This window comes from Gymnodraco acuticeps, unplaced genomic scaffold (assembly GCF_902827175.1).
Source record: "Gymnodraco acuticeps unplaced genomic scaffold, fGymAcu1.1, whole genome shotgun sequence".
NCBI classification, from domain to species: Eukaryota; Metazoa; Chordata; class Actinopteri; order Perciformes; family Bathydraconidae; genus Gymnodraco; species Gymnodraco acuticeps.
Genome location: NW_022990583.1, coordinates 365,520 through 385,930, shown reverse-complemented (window position 1 = coordinate 385,930; position 20,411 = coordinate 365,520). Strand labels below are relative to the sequence as shown.

At 40.7% G+C, this 20,411-nt stretch overlaps 4 protein-coding genes across 7 annotated transcripts; 3 read left to right on the top strand and 1 right to left on the bottom strand.

Moving 5' to 3' along the window:
* Positions 1-2,228: 2,228 nt before the first annotated feature.
* LOC117553849 lies at positions 2,229-5,138 on the top strand. 2 transcript variants are annotated; one of them, XM_034227926.1, is made up of 2 exons: positions 2,229-2,359; positions 2,957-5,138. In XM_034227926.1, the coding sequence occupies exon 2, from the start codon at positions 3,010-3,012 to the stop codon at positions 4,600-4,602; it is 1,593 nt and encodes a 530-aa protein (XP_034083817.1). In that variant the 5' UTR covers positions 2,229-2,359; positions 2,957-3,009; the 3' UTR covers positions 4,603-5,138. The 2 variants fall into 2 exon arrangements, with proteins under 2 accessions (XP_034083817.1, XP_034083816.1); XM_034227925.1 differs by having other exon boundaries at positions 2,269-2,466.
* A 266-nt stretch (positions 5,139-5,404) lies between these two features.
* LOC117553848 (zinc finger and SCAN domain-containing protein 12-like) lies at positions 5,405-12,748 on the top strand. 2 transcript variants are annotated; one of them, XM_034227922.1, is made up of 3 exons: positions 5,405-5,941; positions 8,126-8,251; positions 8,700-12,748. In XM_034227922.1, exons 1-3 carry the CDS (start codon positions 5,921-5,923, stop codon positions 10,680-10,682), a joined length of 2,130 nt encoding a protein of 709 aa, XP_034083813.1. In that variant the 5' UTR covers positions 5,405-5,920; the 3' UTR covers positions 10,683-12,748. The 2 variants fall into 2 exon arrangements, with proteins under 2 accessions (XP_034083813.1, XP_034083815.1); XM_034227924.1 differs by having other exon boundaries at positions 5,407-5,834.
* A 916-nt stretch (positions 12,749-13,664) lies between these two features.
* prss1 (serine protease 1) lies at positions 13,665-14,947 on the bottom strand. Of its 2 annotated transcripts, none has more exons than XM_034227928.1 (5): positions 14,895-14,947; positions 14,623-14,791; positions 14,228-14,481; positions 14,001-14,137; positions 13,665-13,907 (listed from the first exon to the last, which is right to left on the bottom strand). In XM_034227928.1, the coding sequence occupies exons 1-5, from the start codon at positions 14,932-14,934 to the stop codon at positions 13,758-13,760; spliced, it is 750 nt and encodes a 249-aa protein (XP_034083819.1). In that variant the 5' UTR covers positions 14,935-14,947; the 3' UTR covers positions 13,665-13,757. The 2 variants fall into 2 exon arrangements, with proteins under 2 accessions (XP_034083819.1, XP_034083820.1); XM_034227929.1 differs by having other exon boundaries at positions 14,623-14,779; positions 14,895-14,939.
* A 1,540-nt stretch (positions 14,948-16,487) lies between these two features.
* si:ch211-261d7.3 lies at positions 16,488-19,376 on the top strand. The gene is made up of 4 exons (XM_034228015.1): positions 16,488-16,593; positions 16,868-17,575; positions 17,985-18,410; positions 18,493-19,376. The coding sequence occupies exons 2-4, from the start codon at positions 17,320-17,322 to the stop codon at positions 19,374-19,376; spliced, it is 1,566 nt and encodes a 521-aa protein (XP_034083906.1). The 5' UTR covers positions 16,488-16,593; positions 16,868-17,319.
* The last annotated feature ends 1,035 nt before the right edge of the window (positions 19,377-20,411 follow it).

Below are 20,411 nucleotides of genomic sequence, written 5' to 3'. Positions count from 1 at the left end.
GATTGAAGTGAATGGTCATTTATTCCATATTTACAGAGGCCTTCTAATTGTTGTTTTCTGAATCAGATTTGTGTTTGTGTCTTGAGGTTGGAATCTTCTTCCAAACAAGGTTTGTATTAAACTAAATTCTTAAATATTTGTTACATTTGACATAATACTTTTATAGAATCCATCTAGAGCTCTGAAATGGGACACTAAAAATGATGATCACTGCCTAATGAATGTACTTTGGTTAAGGAAAACAACATTTAATAAACTATGCTGACTGTAGAAAAACTACTACTAGTATTGCATTGCATTTAGCTGACGCTAATGACGATCGAAGCAGAGAAAGAGGAGAGGAGAGCCTGATAGTTTAGGAGGTCGTCATGGTGTTTGGATTTCCACCATTTCCGCTCTGCTGCCCTAAGGATGGTTCTATGAGCATGCAGTGCGTCATTTAGCCAGGGAGCAGGAGGGGACTGACGAGCCTGCCGAGATGTGAGAGGACAGAGAGAGGATGAAAGAGTAGAGAGGAGAGTTTCTGCAGCAGAGTTTGGAGGCAGAAGTTGGAACGAGTCAGAGGAAGGGAGGGCTGAGAGCACCGATGAGGCAAGGGTAGAGGGGGAGAGGGAACGAAGGTTACGGTGGACAGGTGCAGAATTAGAAGAGGTTAGTTTGTTATGTTTGGAAAGAGCGAATGAAATGAAAAAGTGATCGGATGTGTGAAGTGGGTTTACAGAGAGGTTAGAAGTAGTGCAGTTCCTTGAGAATATGAGATCAAGGACGTTGCCAGCTTTATGAGTTGGTGGGGATGGAGACAGTGAGAAAGCAAAGGCGGTTAAAAGAGATGTTAGTTCAGATATCTTCCCTGTCTGGAGGTTGAAGTCTCCGAGAAGTACAGTGGGAGGGCCAGTTTCTGGGATGTGTGAGAGGAGATTATCTAATTCCTCCAAGAAGTCCCCCAAGGCGCCTGGTGGACGGTAGAGAACAACAATGGTTAAATTGTATAGGATGGGTTACTGTGACGACATGGAATTCAAAGGTGGAAGGAGTGAAGTTAGGTAGCTTGAAGAGGGAAAAGCTCCATTTGGGAGAGATCAGGAGACCAGTGCCACCTCCTCTGCCAGTGGGTCTGGGTGTATGGGTGAAGGAATATACTGTGGAGAGAGCTGCTGGGGTGGATGTGTTGGATGGAGTAATCCAGGTCTCAGTGAGAGCAAGGAAATCCAGAGACTGCAGGGAGGCGTAGCCAGAGATGAAGTCAGCCTTAGGAACAGCTGACTGGCAGTTCCACAGGCCACCTGAAACTAGATGTTGGATCTCAGTAGAGCATGTGGGATAGACGAGAGCAGACCGGTTATATAGATTAGGAGATACACGGAGCCAGTGATAATTGCGAGAACACACATGATTATAGCATGAGGGGCTAAAAAACAAAACACCAGCGATACTTAGCTCAAGTAGGATTTGCCTCCCTCGTGACTCCCGCAGGACTCTAATGTCTTTGTCAGTCTTCGTCTGTCTGAAGCTGATCTTTACAATCAACAAACCGGCATGACCCCTGATCTCCTTTTTTTCTTTAGTTTCTGTTAAATAGTTGTAGAAGGATACATTTGAGCTAAAATAGATCAAATTGAAGCAAATCAAAATGTTGGTTCAAAGAAAACTTAAATCTAGACCATAGATCTAGACCTCTGACTTTCTACTATGATTTGAATGCTATGAGACTCCCCAGTCCTGTTTATTTATGAACTTTGCACAATCATATTTTAATATGGAAATATAAACTGTTATAGCCCTGGTACTTCTCTAAAGGACTGGCCCTCAGCTGGCTGATGTGGCCAGGGAAAAGAAAGTTTGGGGCTCTCTGCTGGAACTGCTACCCCCGCGACCCGACCACGAATAAGCGGGAGAAGATGGATGGTATTTTGTAAATTGTGTAAGTTGCTGCTGTTAAATACCATCAAACTATGTGCTATATATGCCATTAATAACTGTGAAATATATACCTGGCTGCTAAATCCTAAGAACTGTTACAGGATTTGTATTTTGAAAAGTGTTTTTTTTTACTTTAATTTTTTTATTATATCATAACTTAGTACTTTTTTAACATATGTAACATTAAGCTGTCTGTGGCTCTTTCCTGCTGTAACGATGCAAATGTCCCCTCTGTGGGACCCCATGTGTGGGACTAATAAAGATTCTGATTATACATACAGAAGTCAAGCCTCCAGACGATAGGTGTCAGTATAACGAAGCAAACCCCGCACTTCCTGCTGTCGAAGCGCGCCATCAGTAGAAGAAGTGGAGGTATTTCCTCTTTGGTTTTGGTGTGGCTAATGGGCTAACTGCAACCGACTAGATAAAACACCGACAGGTCAGTCTGATGTTCACTGACTTTCAAAACTACAATCGACACATTGTTTGCTTTTTTTGTCGCAGGGATATGCCGGGATATTAACACGGATACACTTTAATGTGATGGTAAGCTCTCGTTATTGTAAGCTAGTTGAAGCTAACGTTAGCATGGTCGATTTTTTCCCAAGGCAATGGCGCGTACAACAAAATAACATTCAGAAGAAATGTAAAACAAGACTAAATAACGTGTTTCCCCAACTATGAAGTAGTATATCAAAGCAGGTATTTCAACTTAATTGGATAGATGGAAGACTATGTTTGCATTCCACAATATTTGGGCTGTTTCATAGAACTATAGAAATAACCAAATAACGAGTTTATTTGACACTCCCTAAACTTTTGTCTTTCTGTCTGAAACGAGCAAATGTTCATGGGTATATGAAAGTGTATTTGTAATATTACAGCTGTCTCCTAAGCTTAGCATCCAGTTGTATATAGCCGTTAGCATAACTAGCTACTGATTCAGATAGCATCAGTCATCATGGTGAGTTACAACGGTTTTTATTTTATTGAATATGTTTATGATTGCAATGATTCCAACACTTGTCTCCAACAGCAAAGGTGCTCCAGGGCTCCACACCAGCAGTGAATACTTCCATACCCAACCTGATGATGGAGAGGGGAAAGTCAAAATTGCAAAATATCCTGGAGGATGACCTGGGCAGAGATTTAATGAATGCAGGGCGGTTTTGCTTCAGCTGTGAGCAGATATTTGCAAATCGGAAATGCCTGGAGGAACACTTTTGTTCTGCTGCAAGTCATATCTGCTCATGTGGCACTGAGTTTGCTGAATACAAAGACGTGCTGGACCACAGCACAACACATGAGCCAGGTCACCAAGTCCTTGATCATGGAACAATACAGAAGCGCAGAATTGAGAAGCGTATAGAAGAGGAGCAGCAGCTGAAAAGACTACAGACTGGTGAGGTTGTCTGGAAGGTGCCTAAACTAAACAATGTGCCATCAGTGTCTCTTTTGGGGACACCTTTGCTGAAAGGACCCATGACATCAGCTCTAATGCCACAAGTTCCCATGCAGTCTGCGCATATTTCACAAGTGCCTCCGCTGAACAGCTCTCTGTCACAAACACCTGTGCTCATTAAACCCAGTGAGAAAGACATGCAGAACATTTTTGCAGGTGTAGGTGCACCAACTGTAGATCTTTGGTCACTTTACCAACCTGTCGTGATTTTGCAAACACTGCGCAAATTTAACAAGACACAACCTTACACATGCGCTAAATGTGGGCATTGTTTTGAGAGAAAAACCTCCCTCATATCCCACCACAGCTCTCATGTAATAGATAAAATATCTGGCTGTATAGGATGTGGGCTGCTCCTCTCCAGCAAGAAAGTAGTACCCCGCTTTCACTTTTGTAAGACACCCAACAATACCACCAAATCCAGACTCATCACTGCTACACCGCTAAATTTCAAGAAGCCAATCGTTGCCAGTACAGGCAGTACTCCAAGGGTTGAGGGGCCTTTGGCCACTTCCTCTCAACAGCTGAAAAGTCAAAGTCCCACTGCTGCAAGAAAAGGCAGTCGAGTCGGGATTTCCACCCTGCAGCTGGAAAAACTGAAAATCAGTGCACACATTAAAAGCAATCGGGGGGTTAATGTCTTGCCGCGCCTGATAGCAAAGGGTCCCAGCTCCTTCAGCCCTTATATCACTTCCCCTCTACTATCGAAGAATCCTCATCCCAGGGCATCCAATAACGGCAGTCAAGGGCTTCCTGTCCCTCACTTCGTGCAGCTGAAGACACCCACACAGTCTGCTTCAGGTGTATCAAACTATCCAATGCAGACATCCTCTGCATCAAATGGTTTTCCATGTCGAGTCTGTCATCTTTCCTTTGAATCTGCTCAGCTGCTTCAGAGGCACAAGTGTGCCAGAGCAAAGGAGTTTATGGCACAGCATGTGCGAGATGGCAAACGATACAGACTAAAGAGGGTGGCACCATTGACACGCCCAATTCCGGTTTTGATGAATGGGGAGAGAAAACCTGGGGTTTCAGCTTATGGTAACATAAAGACAAACCAAGTCATGTCTGGTAGTCTGAACAAAGGGCAAGGGGCAGCTCCTGTGGATGGGGAAACAGGAGGCGACATGGATGATGATTGTTTCATAGTTGAAAGCGGACCAGACAAACCTGCTGAGATGATATACCAAGTAACCTCATCTGTTCCTATCACAACTTGACAACATTTGAAATGTAACTCCAATTTGCATGTCACATTTATGGACCAAGTACATAAAGTCAGTCCTGTTAAAACAAAATATAGTTCTTGAGGTTAATTGCACAAGAACACTATTCTCTCTGGGTTTCTCCATATGATTTTAAAGAATTTTAAGATGACAATATTAATGTATCTTAATAAAGCTGGGTTTCTTTTGCCAGAACTATAAACAATCAGTGCCCCTGAAAATGTAATAGAAAAGGTTTATCATAACATTCTGAAAATGTATGTACATGGCTTATCCAGTTTTGGTGGGATAACCAGGATATCTATTACGTTTTTTGTTCTTCAATATATTTTTAGTATGATCAGAATGTGTTGAGATGCTGTGGGAATTGGAACGCAATAAGAGGAAATATGTGTTCCTACCACCTTTGTCAGACTTTGAAAGGTACATGTATTAAACTGTATTTTCAAACTGAGTGTTTTTTTCATCATAGTATAATGCAGCATGTTATAATATCCAATGTTTTCTCATTCATAAACCGTAAAAACAAATGACTGACTTTTAATTCTCTGGAAAATGTGGTGGAGTGATTGATTGGTAATTTAAACTGACTCTCCTCCACAGTGCCTAGCGCACTTATATTGATTTGACAATTTCTATTATCTTAATTATTTAATGTGTTGCTTCATTTATTATTTCTGGCAATTTTATTCGGATTTATTAGTGATGCTTTCATGGTCTATTGTCAGTACCCAGCAGAGGGAGCCATTTCAGAGCGAAAACAAGACATAAAGGTGCTATGTTTGCAGAAGTCTCACTGAAAAAGCTGTCCTGTACATTATTATTAGTTTTAACTAGTTGCAAAACGAATGATGGTGGTGTTTCACTTTCCAGCTTCCTTAAACCTTATATCTCGCATAACACTAGTATTTCACTGCTTTTACTTCTAAAGCACAACGTCTCATAATTCCCACATTTCCCACACCATCTGAAGCATCCACCCTATCTGCGCTCTCTGTGATTGACATTTTTCGGGTTGCTTTGTGCGGGGATATCGAGCAGCTCACAGCTTTGAACAGAAGAGAAAGCAAGGTCCACGTTTACAGACCAGCTGCCAGACCAATGCACGAGGGCCAAACTGCCTTGAAACGACCAACCAAATGTTAGCATTTAGCTAGCCAGTGCTAGCTGGTGTTGCAGCGGTCAGTGAATGGCTACGCAGAGACCAGTGCTGACTCCCCACTCAGGCAAGCTCTTTGTGTTTACTAACACCCACGATAAATAACCACTGTGCAGAAATTAGCCTACGTTATTAGCCTCAAAGTTGTGTGAGATGACTGTCGTTCACGGTGAGGTATGTATAGCTTAACCAGAGATAGCAATGTGGCCTATCAAAATATAAGGCCTACATTGTTCTTAGTCATGCTGCTGATAGCTTTGAATGATAACTGGTAGCCTGATGCTGAAGCTAACAGTTTGGTTGTGTGTGTTTTAATATGCATGTTCAGTGACACGGTTACGTCTGAGTGGTTTTCTGTGTGATTAGTGCTAATAATTGCAAACAAAGGCCATTGATCAGTGCATCAGAAAGACTCCATTATATCAAATATGTCTGCAATGTAAGGCGGGCCGACTCTAGAAACCACTGTCTGTCTACTCAAACTAAGGTAGATTTGTTTTGCATTACCTGTTATATTCATACTTGAGCTTTACAAACCTCAACACCATATCTGAGTGTTGGCATTTTCCCCAAGTTCAGAAGCTTCAAAGCGTACAATCTACCCTTGAAAGTCTATAATGCATAGCTCGTTATAAATAGAGATGGGGAAAGTATTATGCAATACTTGTATACAAGAAGTAGTAATGCGACGAATACCCTGCATAAACATTTTTAGTGAGGGAAAAGTAAAACAAACATCAGCAAAATGTTCCAAAAGTTAAAGTATTGTTTGGAACAGCACTGTCTTGTGCCTTATTGTATAAGCAGCATTTTAATATTGTAGCTGGGTCATTCTACAGAAAAGGTGGAAGTACTGTCACTTACTTTTGCAGACACCAAAACACATGATGTTGACCTAATACTCACATTCATTATATATGTTGAATAAATAGAGATTGTCTTTGCAATGGTACTAAATGTATGTGTTTTATACATCAATCGCAATTGATTTAAAATGCCAAGATCAAGGAACCTTTGTCACTTTGATCATACATGGAAGTGGAGCCTATAGTTTTAATTGAAAATATATTGTTTTCAATAAATAAATCTCATTCATATTTACATAACATTACATACATTAAATATAACACTGAAATGGTAAAGAAAAACGCAAATTATTATTAATAATATCCAATAAATAAAATTACGTCATTGTTGTTACTGCTACAAACAACGCTTTTATTTTTGAAATAATGTAGGCCTACTGTCTCTGAAGTGCCTCCTGTAACAAGAGATCATTTGAGGCAGTGCAGTGGACAAAGACATAAGGAAAGTCAGATACTTCTTACTTTGTTTGTTAAAGGTGTAATTTTATCTTCAAATTTTACGTGCGTCTTTCAAGTCTGTCATTAGTGTTACTAATTTCATAGCCCTAGGGGTGAACATTTTAATGGGAAAATGTATTGTATTGAAGAGTTAAACGATTTTGATATTGACTGAAGCCATATTTGGTCTGACACATGGCAGCCATTTTGTTAAAATGGTAGTGTTTTCTCCAAATTGTCACTGGTGTTACTCTTCTTCCTGGTAACACGTAACACCTATATAAATAAGCTTTATATAATGTATACAAATAATAAAAAATACTTTAAGCTCTACTTGTTGTGGATTCATCAAGTTAAGAGTTAGTTATTGCTATTTAACAGGTTTTAGATGTGTTTAGAAGGAATATATTTCAGCAGATTTGTATCACCCAGATTCCACCTTTTCTGTAGAATGACTCAACTGGTGGTGACGGAGCTCCCTTTGTCTAACAGTTGGGCTGATTATTCTGTATCAAAAAGTGATAATTTATAAAATTTCCATGTATTTTTATGAAAATGTCAATATGCTTGCTGTTACGCATGTGAAAGTAGTGGTGGCAAATACAATATTTTTTTCGGATTACTATGCTTGTAAATCTATAAATAACCTGACGTACTAGAGTACTTGACTTAATGTGTGGAGTTACTTTCTACCACAGGTTTGGAAAGCTAGGTACTTTACCAACACAGTCTGCTATAAAATAAATCACAAATCAACTACGTGGCTATCTTTCTGGACAGGTTTTTAACTAGGCAGCCACTTAAAGGTGTTTTTTGTAGGAATTCTGACAAAACCAATGTGTGTCAACTGAACATCAATCTGCCCAGTCAAGTTATAAAGATGTCCAGTGACTGCTTTGCAGGCTTCTCTCTGGGTTAATTGTAATGCAGATAGTCACTTTTAAGTTAAAGTGACAAAGAGGCAGAGCATGCAGTGTTTACACATTTGTAAAAATACTGTATGTGTTACTGTTTTAGTATGTTACATTCTTCTTGTAATTTTTTTAATTCACAGACCTTGGATATGGGGAGTAAAATGTCCTTCAGCAGAGAAAGCAGTGACCAAAATCCAGTCGATCAGTTAGCTCCTGCCGCATCGCATCCTCACCAGACCATTCATAATGCTTCGGACTGCAAGCAGGTAGTTATTGACTGAGCTGTCTGCTGCGGTATACAGCACCATTTCTGGAGTAACCTGCTCATGTGATATGGATGCATTGTCTGTATAACATCTCTCAAACTCTTATTTAAGGACTTTTGTTGTGTTACTTTATATTTTATTTTTATGACCATCACATTTGGAATATTTGGTTTGGAGTGAAGCATTGTGTTATGTTTATGTTGGTCCTCTAGCATCAAATAAATTAATTCTGGAAATGTTTTTATTATTTTTCACTGGCATGTGATCTTCTATCGTACACTTTACTGTTTTAGTTTTAAATGCATATAAATAGACATGAACATTATACAAAAATATATCATTTGGGTTCATACCAATGTATGCATGCCTTTTACTTTATACTATTAGAAAATACTTACGCAACAATACACAACATTTGTGACTAATGACATTTTTTCTTCTTCCAAAGATGCCTGAAGATGAGAGATGCAGTGAGAAAGACCTGGACTCCAGGTGGGGAGAGGAACTGAATCACCCTGCATCTGAATCCCACTCATCGGGGTTCGTGGAGACTGACGGCTGTGTTAACTTTGAAATAGCAGGTGGAACACTTAATAAACACAGTGGACACATATTGCCGCAGGTAGGGATGGAAGCAGAGTCTCAGATGACTTCTGCAAATGTGTGCAGCTCTACAACAGACCGTCTTGGGCAGCATGTGGAGACACACAGGAAACGTGGGCGCCCGCGGAAAATAAAGTCATTGTTGACTAAAGACAATAAATACCCAGATTCTGCTGGTTTTGATGCAGTTCAACATAAGGAGATCAGCACGACAATACCTCTGCCAACAAGTTTAGATAACTACAACAGTAAGGATGTGCCTAACACTATAGACGGAGCTCCTCGCTGTGACCTTGTGCTGCCAAAAAGAAAAAGAGGAAGGCCACGAAAAACAGAAATCTCAGCTTATAACGCTACGGTTGCTAAGATTGGTGCTGCTAGTTCTCCTGCTGCTTCGGCTGATGCTTATAATGTAAGCCGCGCTACACGGACACTGAGGAGTCAAGCTGATCAACACCCTTCGAAACAGGATGGAAAGCCTGATTGTGATAGCAAGGAAGACCTTGAGCACAATGGTAACATATTGAACTTTCAAGGTTTTATGAGAAGAAGAGCTAAACAGGCTGATCAGCAGGTTCCAGCAAAAGTGTCCAGACTGGATGTTTCCCAGGAGGCCTGCCCACTGTTGAGCAATCACACAGGCTGTGGGGAGGGGGCTGAGACAGATAAGCAGGTGGGAATTAACACAGACAAGCAAGAGGCCGGTACAGACGAGAGGACCTGTCACCTCTCCCTGCAGTCTGGAGGAGAGCAGCAGACAGAGCCTGAAGTTATTCCTTCAAAACGTTTGAACGTGGTAGGCCCAACTTCAGGAAACATGAATGACAGGGAGGAATTACAATCCAAAAGCACATTTGAATCACAAAATATTGAAGCCTTACAGAAAACAGTAGCCGTAACAAAATCTCAAATACCTAAACCTGTAAGTGTGCCCCCTGCTGTGAAAGCTGAGAAAATTGAAATTGAGCTGGATCCTTTAAATCCTATGTCAAATAGTCTTGAATCTTTACATTGCAATGCCAGCACCACAGCTGAGAGTCCAAACTGCTATTTCAGGCGCAGGAGAGGCGGCAAGAGAAGGAGGAGAATGGGTAATGTTTTGTTGCAGAGAGAATCGCTTGTACAGGGCCAAACAGGAAGTGATGACACCAAGGACGCCAACTCAAATGTCAGCTACATTAAAAAAGGAGGGAACATTTTGATGAAATGTGGTTACTGTGAGCAAACATTTAAATTTCATTCTCAGTTCGTCATCCATCAACGTATTCATACAGGAGAACGACCTTTCAAATGCTCTGAATGTGGAAAAGGCTTTAGCAAAAATTCCAACTTAAATCTTCATCTCAAGACACACAATAAGAGCAACATAAATAAAAAATGTCCATTTTGCAAGATCAAATTCTCTTGCTCGGAGTATGCCGCTCATATGAGAGAGCATGCACACAACCAGGACTTTGAGGACACCAGATCTGAAAGAAGCAGCAGAGGGAACCACCGGGAAAATAGTCAGGGGTATCAGAGACACATTTCCCCAGAAGAGAAAGAGAAAAAAGAGTGCCAGTACTGTGGTAAAACATTCCCGTTTCAGTCTGCCCTCATCAGACATGTGCGGGCCCACACTGGAGAGAAGCCTTATAAATGTGACATATGTGGCAAAGCTTTCGGTCAGGCGTATTTCCTCCGAGTTCATGAGCTGACACACTGGTCTGTGAAGCGTTACAACTGTACCCGCTGTGAGAAATCATTCACTCATTACAGCAACGCAAAAAAATCACCACCTGCAGACCCTCGGAAAGCAGTGACGAATCACAACCCGACAGACGTGTAAAGTCTTCACTAACGTACACGTGCCACATCTGCAAGAATATTTTTGCCCATCTGCAGGAGTTCAACAGCCATATGAGAGAACACACCGGCGCAAAGCTGTATCGCTGCTTGTATTGCGACAAGCTGTTTGGTGTGCTGTCTGGATTTAACGCCCATCGCAGTCACTGCAGAGGAGAGAAGAATAACACCTCCAGCTTCGAGATAAAAGCAGAAGAAACAATGTCATTAATTCAGTACAAGGTGCCTGCACTAAGGTGTGCAGCAGGACACAATTTAGCTTCTCCACTCACTGCTGGAAATTGTGAAACACTCAAAAAAACATCGGCCGCCAGCCCCAAGAAACACCTTGCTAAAGTAAAAAAATGTTTCCAGTCGACATTCGTACCGGCTCATCAACTCTCACACTTTGTGTCAAAGTTAAATAAACTTGATAACGGCTCAGACCCCAGGAAATATTTTTGTCCAAGCTGTGGGCGGCTGTTCAGACACATGGGCCGACTCCGAGCCCACATGCTCACCCATGGCCCGGGTCAAAGTTACACCTGCTCCTGCTGCGGCAAGACTCTAGAAGACTGGAATAAACTTTGGCTTCATCAGAGAATCCACCGACAGAGACGCGGCCGTTTTACTTGTCCCCAGTGCGGGAAAGGTTTTCGGTTTGTGGGAACATACAAAAAACACATGAGGGAACATGCAGAGGTGCAGTGGGTTCCATTCAGGCCCAGAAAAACGTTTCGGCCTTATGAATGTGATGAGTGCAGGTGCCGCTTTAAGACTCTAGATTTGCTGTTCAGTCACCAGATTTGCCATAACTCAATGCAAAAGGACTCTGATTTTGATTTAATCATAGATGATAGCCCTACACAGTTCACCAAGAGCAACCACGAAGCTACATTAAGCCCAGATCCTGAATTAAACAACTCTTTTCTTGGCCCTGTATCCCAATGTTCAGTAACTCAAGAGTTTCCTCTAGCGCCAATGACTTCCTCGATCCAAAGTAAGCATCTGGATTTGGGTAAGAGTACCCAGCAACAGAGCAGCACACATTGTATCCAAGACAGAGAAACCAGTTGGGACAGAATAGATGAAAATGCACTTGGGAAACCAATTACTGTAAGCCAAAATGCCAGCACATCACATGAAGGGTCTGCAGATGGTATTAAGTGTGCTGTGTGCGGTAATGCATATCCTGCCATTTCAGACCTCTATCACCATTATTTGCAGCATGCTAGAGGCCAGCTGTAATAACCTAAACAGAGACACAATGCACTGTGTATGTGTTTATACTTTTTTTAATACATTGTTTAACAGGGGGGGGGGCTTCTTTTGTCCTAGATCAGAAAAGATTGTCATTTACCCACATGGTAAGGTTATGGGAACTATAATGCAGAAAAATGGAAGATTAGTTTGCGATCATGTATTCAACCTGTTTACAGATTCTGAAATATACTGAATGTACAAAATATTAGGGACACTTTTTGTTTTGTTTTTGGACACTTGAGAAAGAACTTATGAGCCTTATTTAGTTTATATAATTACATTTCTGCCCAACAATAAAGCAATGCAGATAAAAATAACATGTCAAAAGGGTTTATTTCAGATCATGCCAGTCTTTTCTTGACTCAAATCAAAATCAAAAAATGTTCAGACATTGATGTACATTTGTTTTGTTCTGTTCTCCAACAAGGACACCTCTTAGCATAATGTATTAACATTGAAAGTGAATATATCCATTTAACTCTCACACACATTTTTCATTATCAAATTGACGTAGGAGTTTTCTCCATTATGGACTTGTAATATTATGAAAGCTGAAATGAAGTTTTGCTCAATATTCTAAAAATATTTACTCAAAAACACACATTTGACACCTGCAACAGGAATTGTTGTTGAACATCCATATTTTTGTACTGCCTTTGAAAAAATATTTGTTCCTGCTTGAATGTCAGGTTTTATTTTGGTATAATCATGAAAATCTGTTCAAAATGTGTTTCCAAGATACTCCGTGTATATGGTTGTATGCTATAGTTAGTCTTAAAACTAATAAAGGTCATTTTTGTATCTCTATGTGATCGTGTCTGTCAAACTTGGGTCCAAACGCTTTATAAAATAAGACTTCCATAGGATCCTAAAATCCAGAGATATTAGATAAAAGGGTTATAGCAAGGCTCAAATATCAGTTATATGTATTACCTGTAGTCTAAAGATCTGTACGTTTGTTAACAATCAAGACAGTTTTTTTCGGCTACATTTTAAGTAATGAGTTTGAGCAGAATATGTATACGTCTGCCAAGAAATCAAGTAGAAGAATAATTGTTGTTATGTTTATTTATTAAAGGGATATACAGCTTTCTGATTTACAATAAATGACTGTGAAGTGACTTTAGTTGGAGGACATGGTGTTGCGAATCCAGGAAATGGCAGACCGTGTTGACTTATGTTGTTGTGTAATGTCTGAGAAGAGACATCTGGAAGACGAGAGTCAACATATCGATAAAGTGAGCTCTAGTCCCACCCAGTCACGTACACTTTACGTAAGATGTGCACTTATCGATCAAAAATCATAAACAAGATAATATATATAAATACTGTATTCATGTCAAGAACATGATTTCGTTTTTAAAGGGGAAAACATTTATTGTCTCAAATATTTTGCAATTCTTACTTATACTGATTTTGTGATGACCCATACATTGATTGTTAATGTAAAATATATGTATACATACATTATTTAAAAATGGAAGACACTATCTTGAAATTGTTCATTTTATTTCACAAAGTCTCTGATGTTTGGTAAAAATTATTTAATCTTGTGCCAGTTCTATTGGTTATTGAGATACCCAGATTCAAGCAGGGTTTCAGATTTATTTGACATTAATCTTTTATTCATTTTAAGGTTAATCCCTATTTCACTTATTTTACTCCCAGCTGATTCTCTTTAATTCTATTTATCAAAAAGCAAATAACAAGGAACAACAGAGAGTGAGCTTCATATTTGTTTATTATTCAGTCATTCATTTTTCTCAAAACAGATGTCAAAGTTCCTGAAATAAAGTTTCCTTGCAGTGAAGTGACTTTAGTTGGAGGACATGGTGTTGCGAATCCAGGAGTTGTAGTTGCAGACCTTGGCGTACACACCGGGCTTGTTCCTCTCGGCGCAGCCATAACCCCAGGACACCACTCCCTGCAGCTCACCGTTGCACACCACGGGGCCTCCAGAGTCTCCCTGAGAGCACGCAGAGAGAAAGGACAACATGTGAGCACAGCTGATCTGAAGTTGGCTGTGTTGGCTTTAGGAAACTGTAACTGTGTCTCGTACCTGGCAGGAGTCCTTGCCTCCCTCAAGGAATCCGGCACAGAACATGTTGGAGGTGATCTGTCCAGGGTAGGCGGACCTGCAGCTGCTGTCGCTCAGGATGGGGGCATCCAGGCACCTCAGACGATCAGGGTAGTTGCCTACAGAGGAACAAAGTCAATACATGTGGTGTTCATACTCAAACATGTAGCAAAACTGTCTTCCAGGTGTGACTGCAGTGAGTTACTGACTTCCAGAGCCGCTGGTGTTGCCCCATCCAGAGATCAGGCAGCGGGTGCCAGAGCTGGCACAGCTGGAAGGCAGGGACACGGTGCGGACGTAGCTGTTCAGGGAGGCGGGGGTGCTCAGCTTGATCAGCATGATGTCATTGTCCAGGTTGCGGCTGTTGTAGCTGGGGTGACGGATGACCTTGGCAGAGTTGATGAACTGCTCAGTGCCCTCATTGAAGGCAATGTTGTGCTCACCCAGACGCACCTGCACGCGGCTGCAGAGAGAGGCAGGATTAAGTAAGTTGACAATACAACTTATTGAGGTAGTTTACGCTTTTTAAGGATATAGATAAAAAGCTTTGCAGCAGTTTTATGTTGAGAAAGTATTTTATCTGAAAGCAAATGTGTGCCCTTACGACTTGTAGCAGTGAGCAGCAGACAGCACCCAGGTGCTGGAGATCAGGGAGGCTCCACAGAAGTGGTAGCCAGAGTTCAGAGAGACCTGGTACTGCACAGAGTTCTTTCTGCACTCGTAGCCGCCAACAATCTTGTCATCCTCAATGGGAGCAGCATCTGAAACATAAACTGTGTAAAACTATTTAAAGAGCCTAAATCCCACTTCTTAAAATTACACAAACAAAATAAATTGAATGTAAAAGATTATAAACAAGAATATGCAAGAACTTACAGGCTGCAGCGAGCAAGGCGAGGAGAATAAAGTACTTCATTATGTACTGATGAGTCAACACACCACTGGAGCAGATGCAGTGGGTTTATATACTGTACAGCTACAGGCAGACCACTCTTTATCTTACTCGCTCATGGATTTTTCCATGCACCTTGCACAATGATTAAACATTATCCCACCTGGGAAACAGCAGCATGGTCAAAGAGAAAAACACCTAGAATTTCACGTCATCATTTTTCCAGTTAACAGATACATACATATGATAACACTCAACATTGCTAGCTTTATATTAGAACTATGTTTTATATTTTGGTAGTAATGCACATGTACAAAGCCCGTATTACTATAGGTGGAGGGGACACATAATAAACAAAAAAATGTTTCATGTTTAGCGCCAGAGTCCATACATTTTTCAAAAATAATATAGTTTTTATATTTGTTATTATCACATTTTATTTTTAATAATTGTATTAACTATTATTCAATAATTGCATTGACATTAGATATAACCAATGATTATCAGGGTGATGTTCCACTATGCAAATCTACAAGCTTTTGCATTATTAGTCATTTTGTGGCGAATAATCCAAAAAATAAAATTGATATTGCTTGCAGAGGTGGAACAAGAACTCAGATCTTGTACTTAAGTAAAAGTAGAAGTAACAGAGTGTAGGAATATTCTGTTACAACTAAAAGTCCTGTAATTCAAATGTTACTCAAGTAAAAGTACAAAAATATTGGCATCAAAATATACTTAAAGTACCAAAAGTAAATGTACTCATTATGCAAATTGTTCCATTTCAGAATAATGTATCTTATATATTTTGATTATCATTATTGATGCATTAAAGTGTTATCAAAGCTGGTAAAATAGCAGCTAGTTTTAATGACTTTGTATACTGGAGGGTAGCTTGTGAATTTACTCCAGGTGTAACTAAAGTCTTATTTAAGTGTTGATTATATTTCATATCAATCATTAATCCAAGTCTGCAAAGTAACTAAAGGTAATACATAGATGTAGTGGAGTAAAATTTCACCATTTACTTCTGAATTGTATTGGATTAGAAGTACAAAGTAACAAAAGATTGAAATACTCAAGTAAAGTGTTTCAAAATGATACAGAGTAAATGTACTCAGTTACTCCCAACCTCTGATTGCTTGTTTGAAGTAAATATGTCTATGGTTTATTGCACTTATTGTAAATCGCTTTGGATAAAAGCTCAACTAAATGCTATGTAATGTAATTATTTATGTGACCCTTTAATTATGTATGTATACACACATGGATATTTCTAATATATCCATTAGAAATAAAGTGAAATGTGGTTTTCTATTGGTCCATTTCATTTTATGATGGTGTACTTTTCCAAAACTCTAAATAGCCGCTTTGAAAATCTAAAATGTTTGTCCATTTAGGTATTTTCAAAATAAAATAAAAATATCAGTGACATAAAGCATGACCATTTTACGTGTTCTTCTAGATACATGTTCTAGATACATGTGGAATACAATAGGTACAACAATAATCATTCATATTCAGATTAAACCTTTCTCTCCGACCTGATTGGTCCTGAACATCGGCCCCACCGTGACGTCCAAAATAAGCGACTGTCTTCGGTTTGTGTATCGGTTGCTGAGCTAACAGCTGCACCAAGTGTGTTTTGATTGTGTTTTGCCTCCCATGTGCAGTTATCATGAGGTAAGGATCACAACAGCGTGGGCTGTCATGTCATGTCTGCTCGCTGCTCGTTCAGGCTACAGCTTTACATTTAAACTGTGTTTCCCTGTTAGCTAGCAGCTAGCATTGCAAGATCAGCACCTAATGTATGCGGAATGCGCAACCATTGCGGATGTGGTGCAGAAAAAAATGCGCATCGATGCGACAGAATAAAAACGTCAACTTCGGTGATACAAAACTGTTTTAAAATGCTTCACAGTTGTAAGCAGTGTTATGTTTTGTTGTTGTATTTCAGCTCTGGAGGATATTCTCTGCCTTGAAGGAACACTGTATGACAGCTGGACTTATAGATGTAGCTCTTAGCCTGCTTTAGGTGTTTTTACACCGTCTATATGTTCTTAGTGACATATCACTATAAATAAAGATGATATGGGAATTGGATTTAAGTGGCTGCAGCTAGCCATAAAAGTCTCTTGACTCTTAGTAAACAATATGATTGTATCTCAATCAAGCTGCAACAATGACTTGATTGATTTGAAGAATACTGTTAAAAATAACACTTTAACTCTTTATTTTCTTAAGAAATTAGCTAAAGACAAATCCTTATTATCTGATGCAGTATACTGAAGAGTTGCAATGTCTTCAGCAGTAGGCTTAGTAACACATTGAACTTGTGTTAATGGAGCAACAGCTGCCAGTATCAGAATTGGCCCACCTGTCAGTTCTGCTGTAAATCAGGTCTGACCCATGACTGAGTACTATGAGGAGGGGGGGCTGCTGTACGAGCAATCACCTCCCATGCACATCAAAGTGGAGTCTCCGGAGGGACCCTTTGGAGGGGGAGCCTCAGAAAACGGCTTCCCCAGGGAGGATGATGACTCCGAGGGCAGCTGTGACCAGAGCAGTGGCTTGCCTGGAGGACTCCCCTTCAACGTGGTAGTGGTGCATCCCAACATCATGGCACCCGGCATGTCCTCAGACGACCTCTTGTCTATTGAACAAAGTAAGCCTGAGATTAAGAACTTTATTGGATGCTGGATTTCATGTTTCCTTGCTTATGTGTACATTTCTGCTGAGCATGTGGTTCTTATTGACCATAGTTAACATGAAATGCTTTTTCAGCAGTATATTAAAGCACAGGCCAAGATACAAAGTAATACACACTATCTATGTAAACAGCCACGGCATTTTAAACATTTAGATCCGACATTATCACTGAAAGAAGATTGGATAAATATTGACGTTTATGCTCCATATCTTTCCAAAAGTAGTAATATAAGAGTGATTTTGGCTTAGCAAAGTGGAAATAAGGCTGACACTGTTAAAGCACATTTCTCTTCTTCACATTCATCTTCACTTGAAACTTTTTTCTTTCCCTTTTGGGCTGTCCTCTCACCATTTTTTCTTAACAGACAGAGCTATGTCAGCTGCGCTGGCTGCTGGTGGTGCGGGAAAAAGAAAGAGTCGTTTCAGTGGAGCAGAGCTGGAGGTGTTGGTGTCAGAAGTCACTCGGTGTGAAGGGGAGCTCTTTGGTCCTGCAGGGAGACTCCGCAGACGGGAGAGAGAGCGCATCTGGGCAGGCATCCTAGAGAGAGTCAACGCCGTGTCCAGAGTCCCACGCACACTTCGAGAGGTGAAGAAGCGCTGGGACGACCTAAAGAGACGCAACGGAGGCCGGCTGGCTGATGCCCGGCACCGCACCTGTTACCTGCCATCCAGCAGAGGAGCTTCGATGCTTGGCCATCCTTCACAGTCTAGCCCCAGGCTTCAGCATGCCCGGCAAAAGCAAAGCACCAGACCAAAGCCCAGTTTCCCATGCTTCCCTGACTCTGATACAGGTGAAATATGAGTATTTTTCTTTGAAGATTCTCGAGATGCAACTAACATCTACTCAGGTCTAATTACAATATTTCTTTGCAGGTGTTGGTGGCGAAGGGTCAGAGAGAGATGCTTTGGACAAAGACGAAGACAATCCTGAGCGTGACAAAGAGATGGGAGAATCTGAGTGTGAACCAGTAGAGAACAGCATGGAAGAAAAATTGGGATTAGGGCTTGGTCTGGGCATAGGACCCCCACCTCCTTCAGAACGATGGTTGCCTCCTTCCCCCCTCTACAGTGCTCCTTTCCTCAATGGCAGCCCCCAGCCCAGTAGTCCTCAGCCATCACTCGGAGCACAGCAGGGGCCTCTTGAAGAACCTCCGCGCAGCTCCTGGCTTGAAGATGAGCTTCGAGGGTTAGGGGAGGCAGCAATTCAACTGGGAAATCGGGTAGAAAAGAGCCTGCTGGAGTTTGGGGAAGGTTTCCGACAGGACATCAGAACACTTGTTGCTTCACAAGAGACACTAGCAGGCAGTCTACAACAAAACAATGTCCTCTTGCAAAGGCTTTTAGGAGTGCTTGAGGCCCAGCAGCAGCCACAACAACATCGTGTTCAACAAGCACACCAGACGCAAACATCGCAACAGCCCTTACAGCCACAGGCCGCTCAGCAGCTACAACACACAGAACCACCGCAGCCTCAACAACAGCGGATTGAAGCACCACTGCAAACACAACATCAGCAGCAGCCACTGGTAGTACATCAGCAGCAGTCACTGGTGGTACAACAACAGCAGCAAATACAGCAGCAGCCACAAGTCCCCCAGCAACCAACTAATCAGACAACTGTGGCTGTAGTTCCTGCATCATCATCCCCTGAAGAACTTGGCACTTTTCCTTTGGAAGCACCCACAAACACAAACAGAAGTGTACAGAAGCCACGGCGAGGAAGAGCTGTTGATCACAGGCGCAGAAGACGGCGCTGATGAGAAAGCATTTAGAAACTCAAAGTGGACATCATGCATAGTTGGTGTTACAAAAATGCGACAAGATGTCAGGCTCTTTTTCTATTGACTGTATCGCTGTAAAAAATATAATATATGAGTTTTACGTCCCACTTCAAATCCATCTTGCACTTAAGTTTGTCTTCAGAGAGGACTGAAATCCATAAGAAAATAACACGTGATAATATGGTGGCCTTAATCATTAGCTTGGTTCTTGAGAATATGATGAAAGACTTCCTGAAAAACAGCAGCTCTTTGGATTGACATTTTCCTTCATGAGACTGAAAAACCAGACAAGACATACTATAGGATCTGATGCTTATTATGCATGTCACTGCACATGCTTTGCAGCCGAACTGACACTAACTAGTTTAGCACTGTCTCAATTCTCCTGATTCACTAACTACATCGTCATAGAATACTTGTAATCTGCAGTTGCCATATATGGTAGTCAAACAGCTATTGTACTTACCTGCTAATAATATGCTTTGGCTTTTTAACAGTTCACTGGAAAATAATGTTCTGTTTGGTGTGTTTCGAGACAACAGTGTTACATTAAGTCTATCACATTTTTGGTTAAAACTGAAATACCTTCCGGCATAAACATCACAGTAGGCATCAGACTTTAACTCGTATGTTTCTGGTGGAATATAAGAGCATAGATAAGTGTGTACGGGATATTTATTCTATTCTTGCATGCAGTACGATGAATGTGTTTGTAGATAGTCGCAAAGAAACAGCATATGGCCATCATCTATGTAGTTTTGCACAATATATATATTTTGTAGATAGTGACTGTTCCAATGAAATGTAACTAAACTTTAATAAAAGTCAGACATGGACTTCAAAATAAATCCAGCTGATCACTTGTGATTTGTGACAAAAAAAATGTATTTAATGTTGAAGTTTATTTATGTTGTTACGAAGGTGTTTACTGTGTATAACAACAAAGACGGCAGTAGTAGAAAACGGAAATTATAAACTTAAAGTTTCTAATTATATTTTAAGAAATTATGA

Bases quoted from the DNA above. Each gene is read 5' to 3' on its own strand.
- prss1 (XM_034227928.1), bottom strand. From the start codon at position 14,934: ATGAAGTACTTTATTCTCCTCGCCTTGCTCGCTGCAGCCT. The intron at 14,138-14,227 runs GTCAGTAACTCA...GTTCCTCTGTAG, and splicing joins CAACACCAGCGGCTCTGGAA to GCAACTACCCTGATCGTCTG. The intron at 13,908-14,000 runs GTACGAGACACA...GCGTGCTCTCAG, and splicing joins GAGGCAAGGACTCCTGCCAG to GGAGACTCTGGAGGCCCCGT.
- LOC117553849 (XM_034227926.1), top strand. From the start codon at position 3,010: ATGATGGAGAGGGGAAAGTCAAAATTGCAAAATATCCTGGAGGATGAC.
- LOC117553848 (XM_034227922.1), top strand. From the start codon at position 5,921: ATGACTGTCGTTCACGGTGAG. The intron at 5,942-8,125 runs GTATGTATAGCT...TTTAATTCACAG, and splicing joins TGACTGTCGTTCACGGTGAG to ACCTTGGATATGGGGAGTAA. The intron at 8,252-8,699 runs GTAGTTATTGAC...CTTCTTCCAAAG, and splicing joins ATGCTTCGGACTGCAAGCAG to ATGCCTGAAGATGAGAGATG.
- si:ch211-261d7.3 (XM_034228015.1), top strand. From the start codon at position 17,320: ATGACTGAGTACTATGAGGAGGGGGGGCTGCTGTACGAGCAATCACCT. The intron at 17,576-17,984 runs GTAAGCCTGAGA...TTTTCTTAACAG, and splicing joins CCTCTTGTCTATTGAACAAA to ACAGAGCTATGTCAGCTGCG. The intron at 18,411-18,492 runs GTGAAATATGAG...ATTTCTTTGCAG, and splicing joins CTTCCCTGACTCTGATACAG to GTGTTGGTGGCGAAGGGTCA.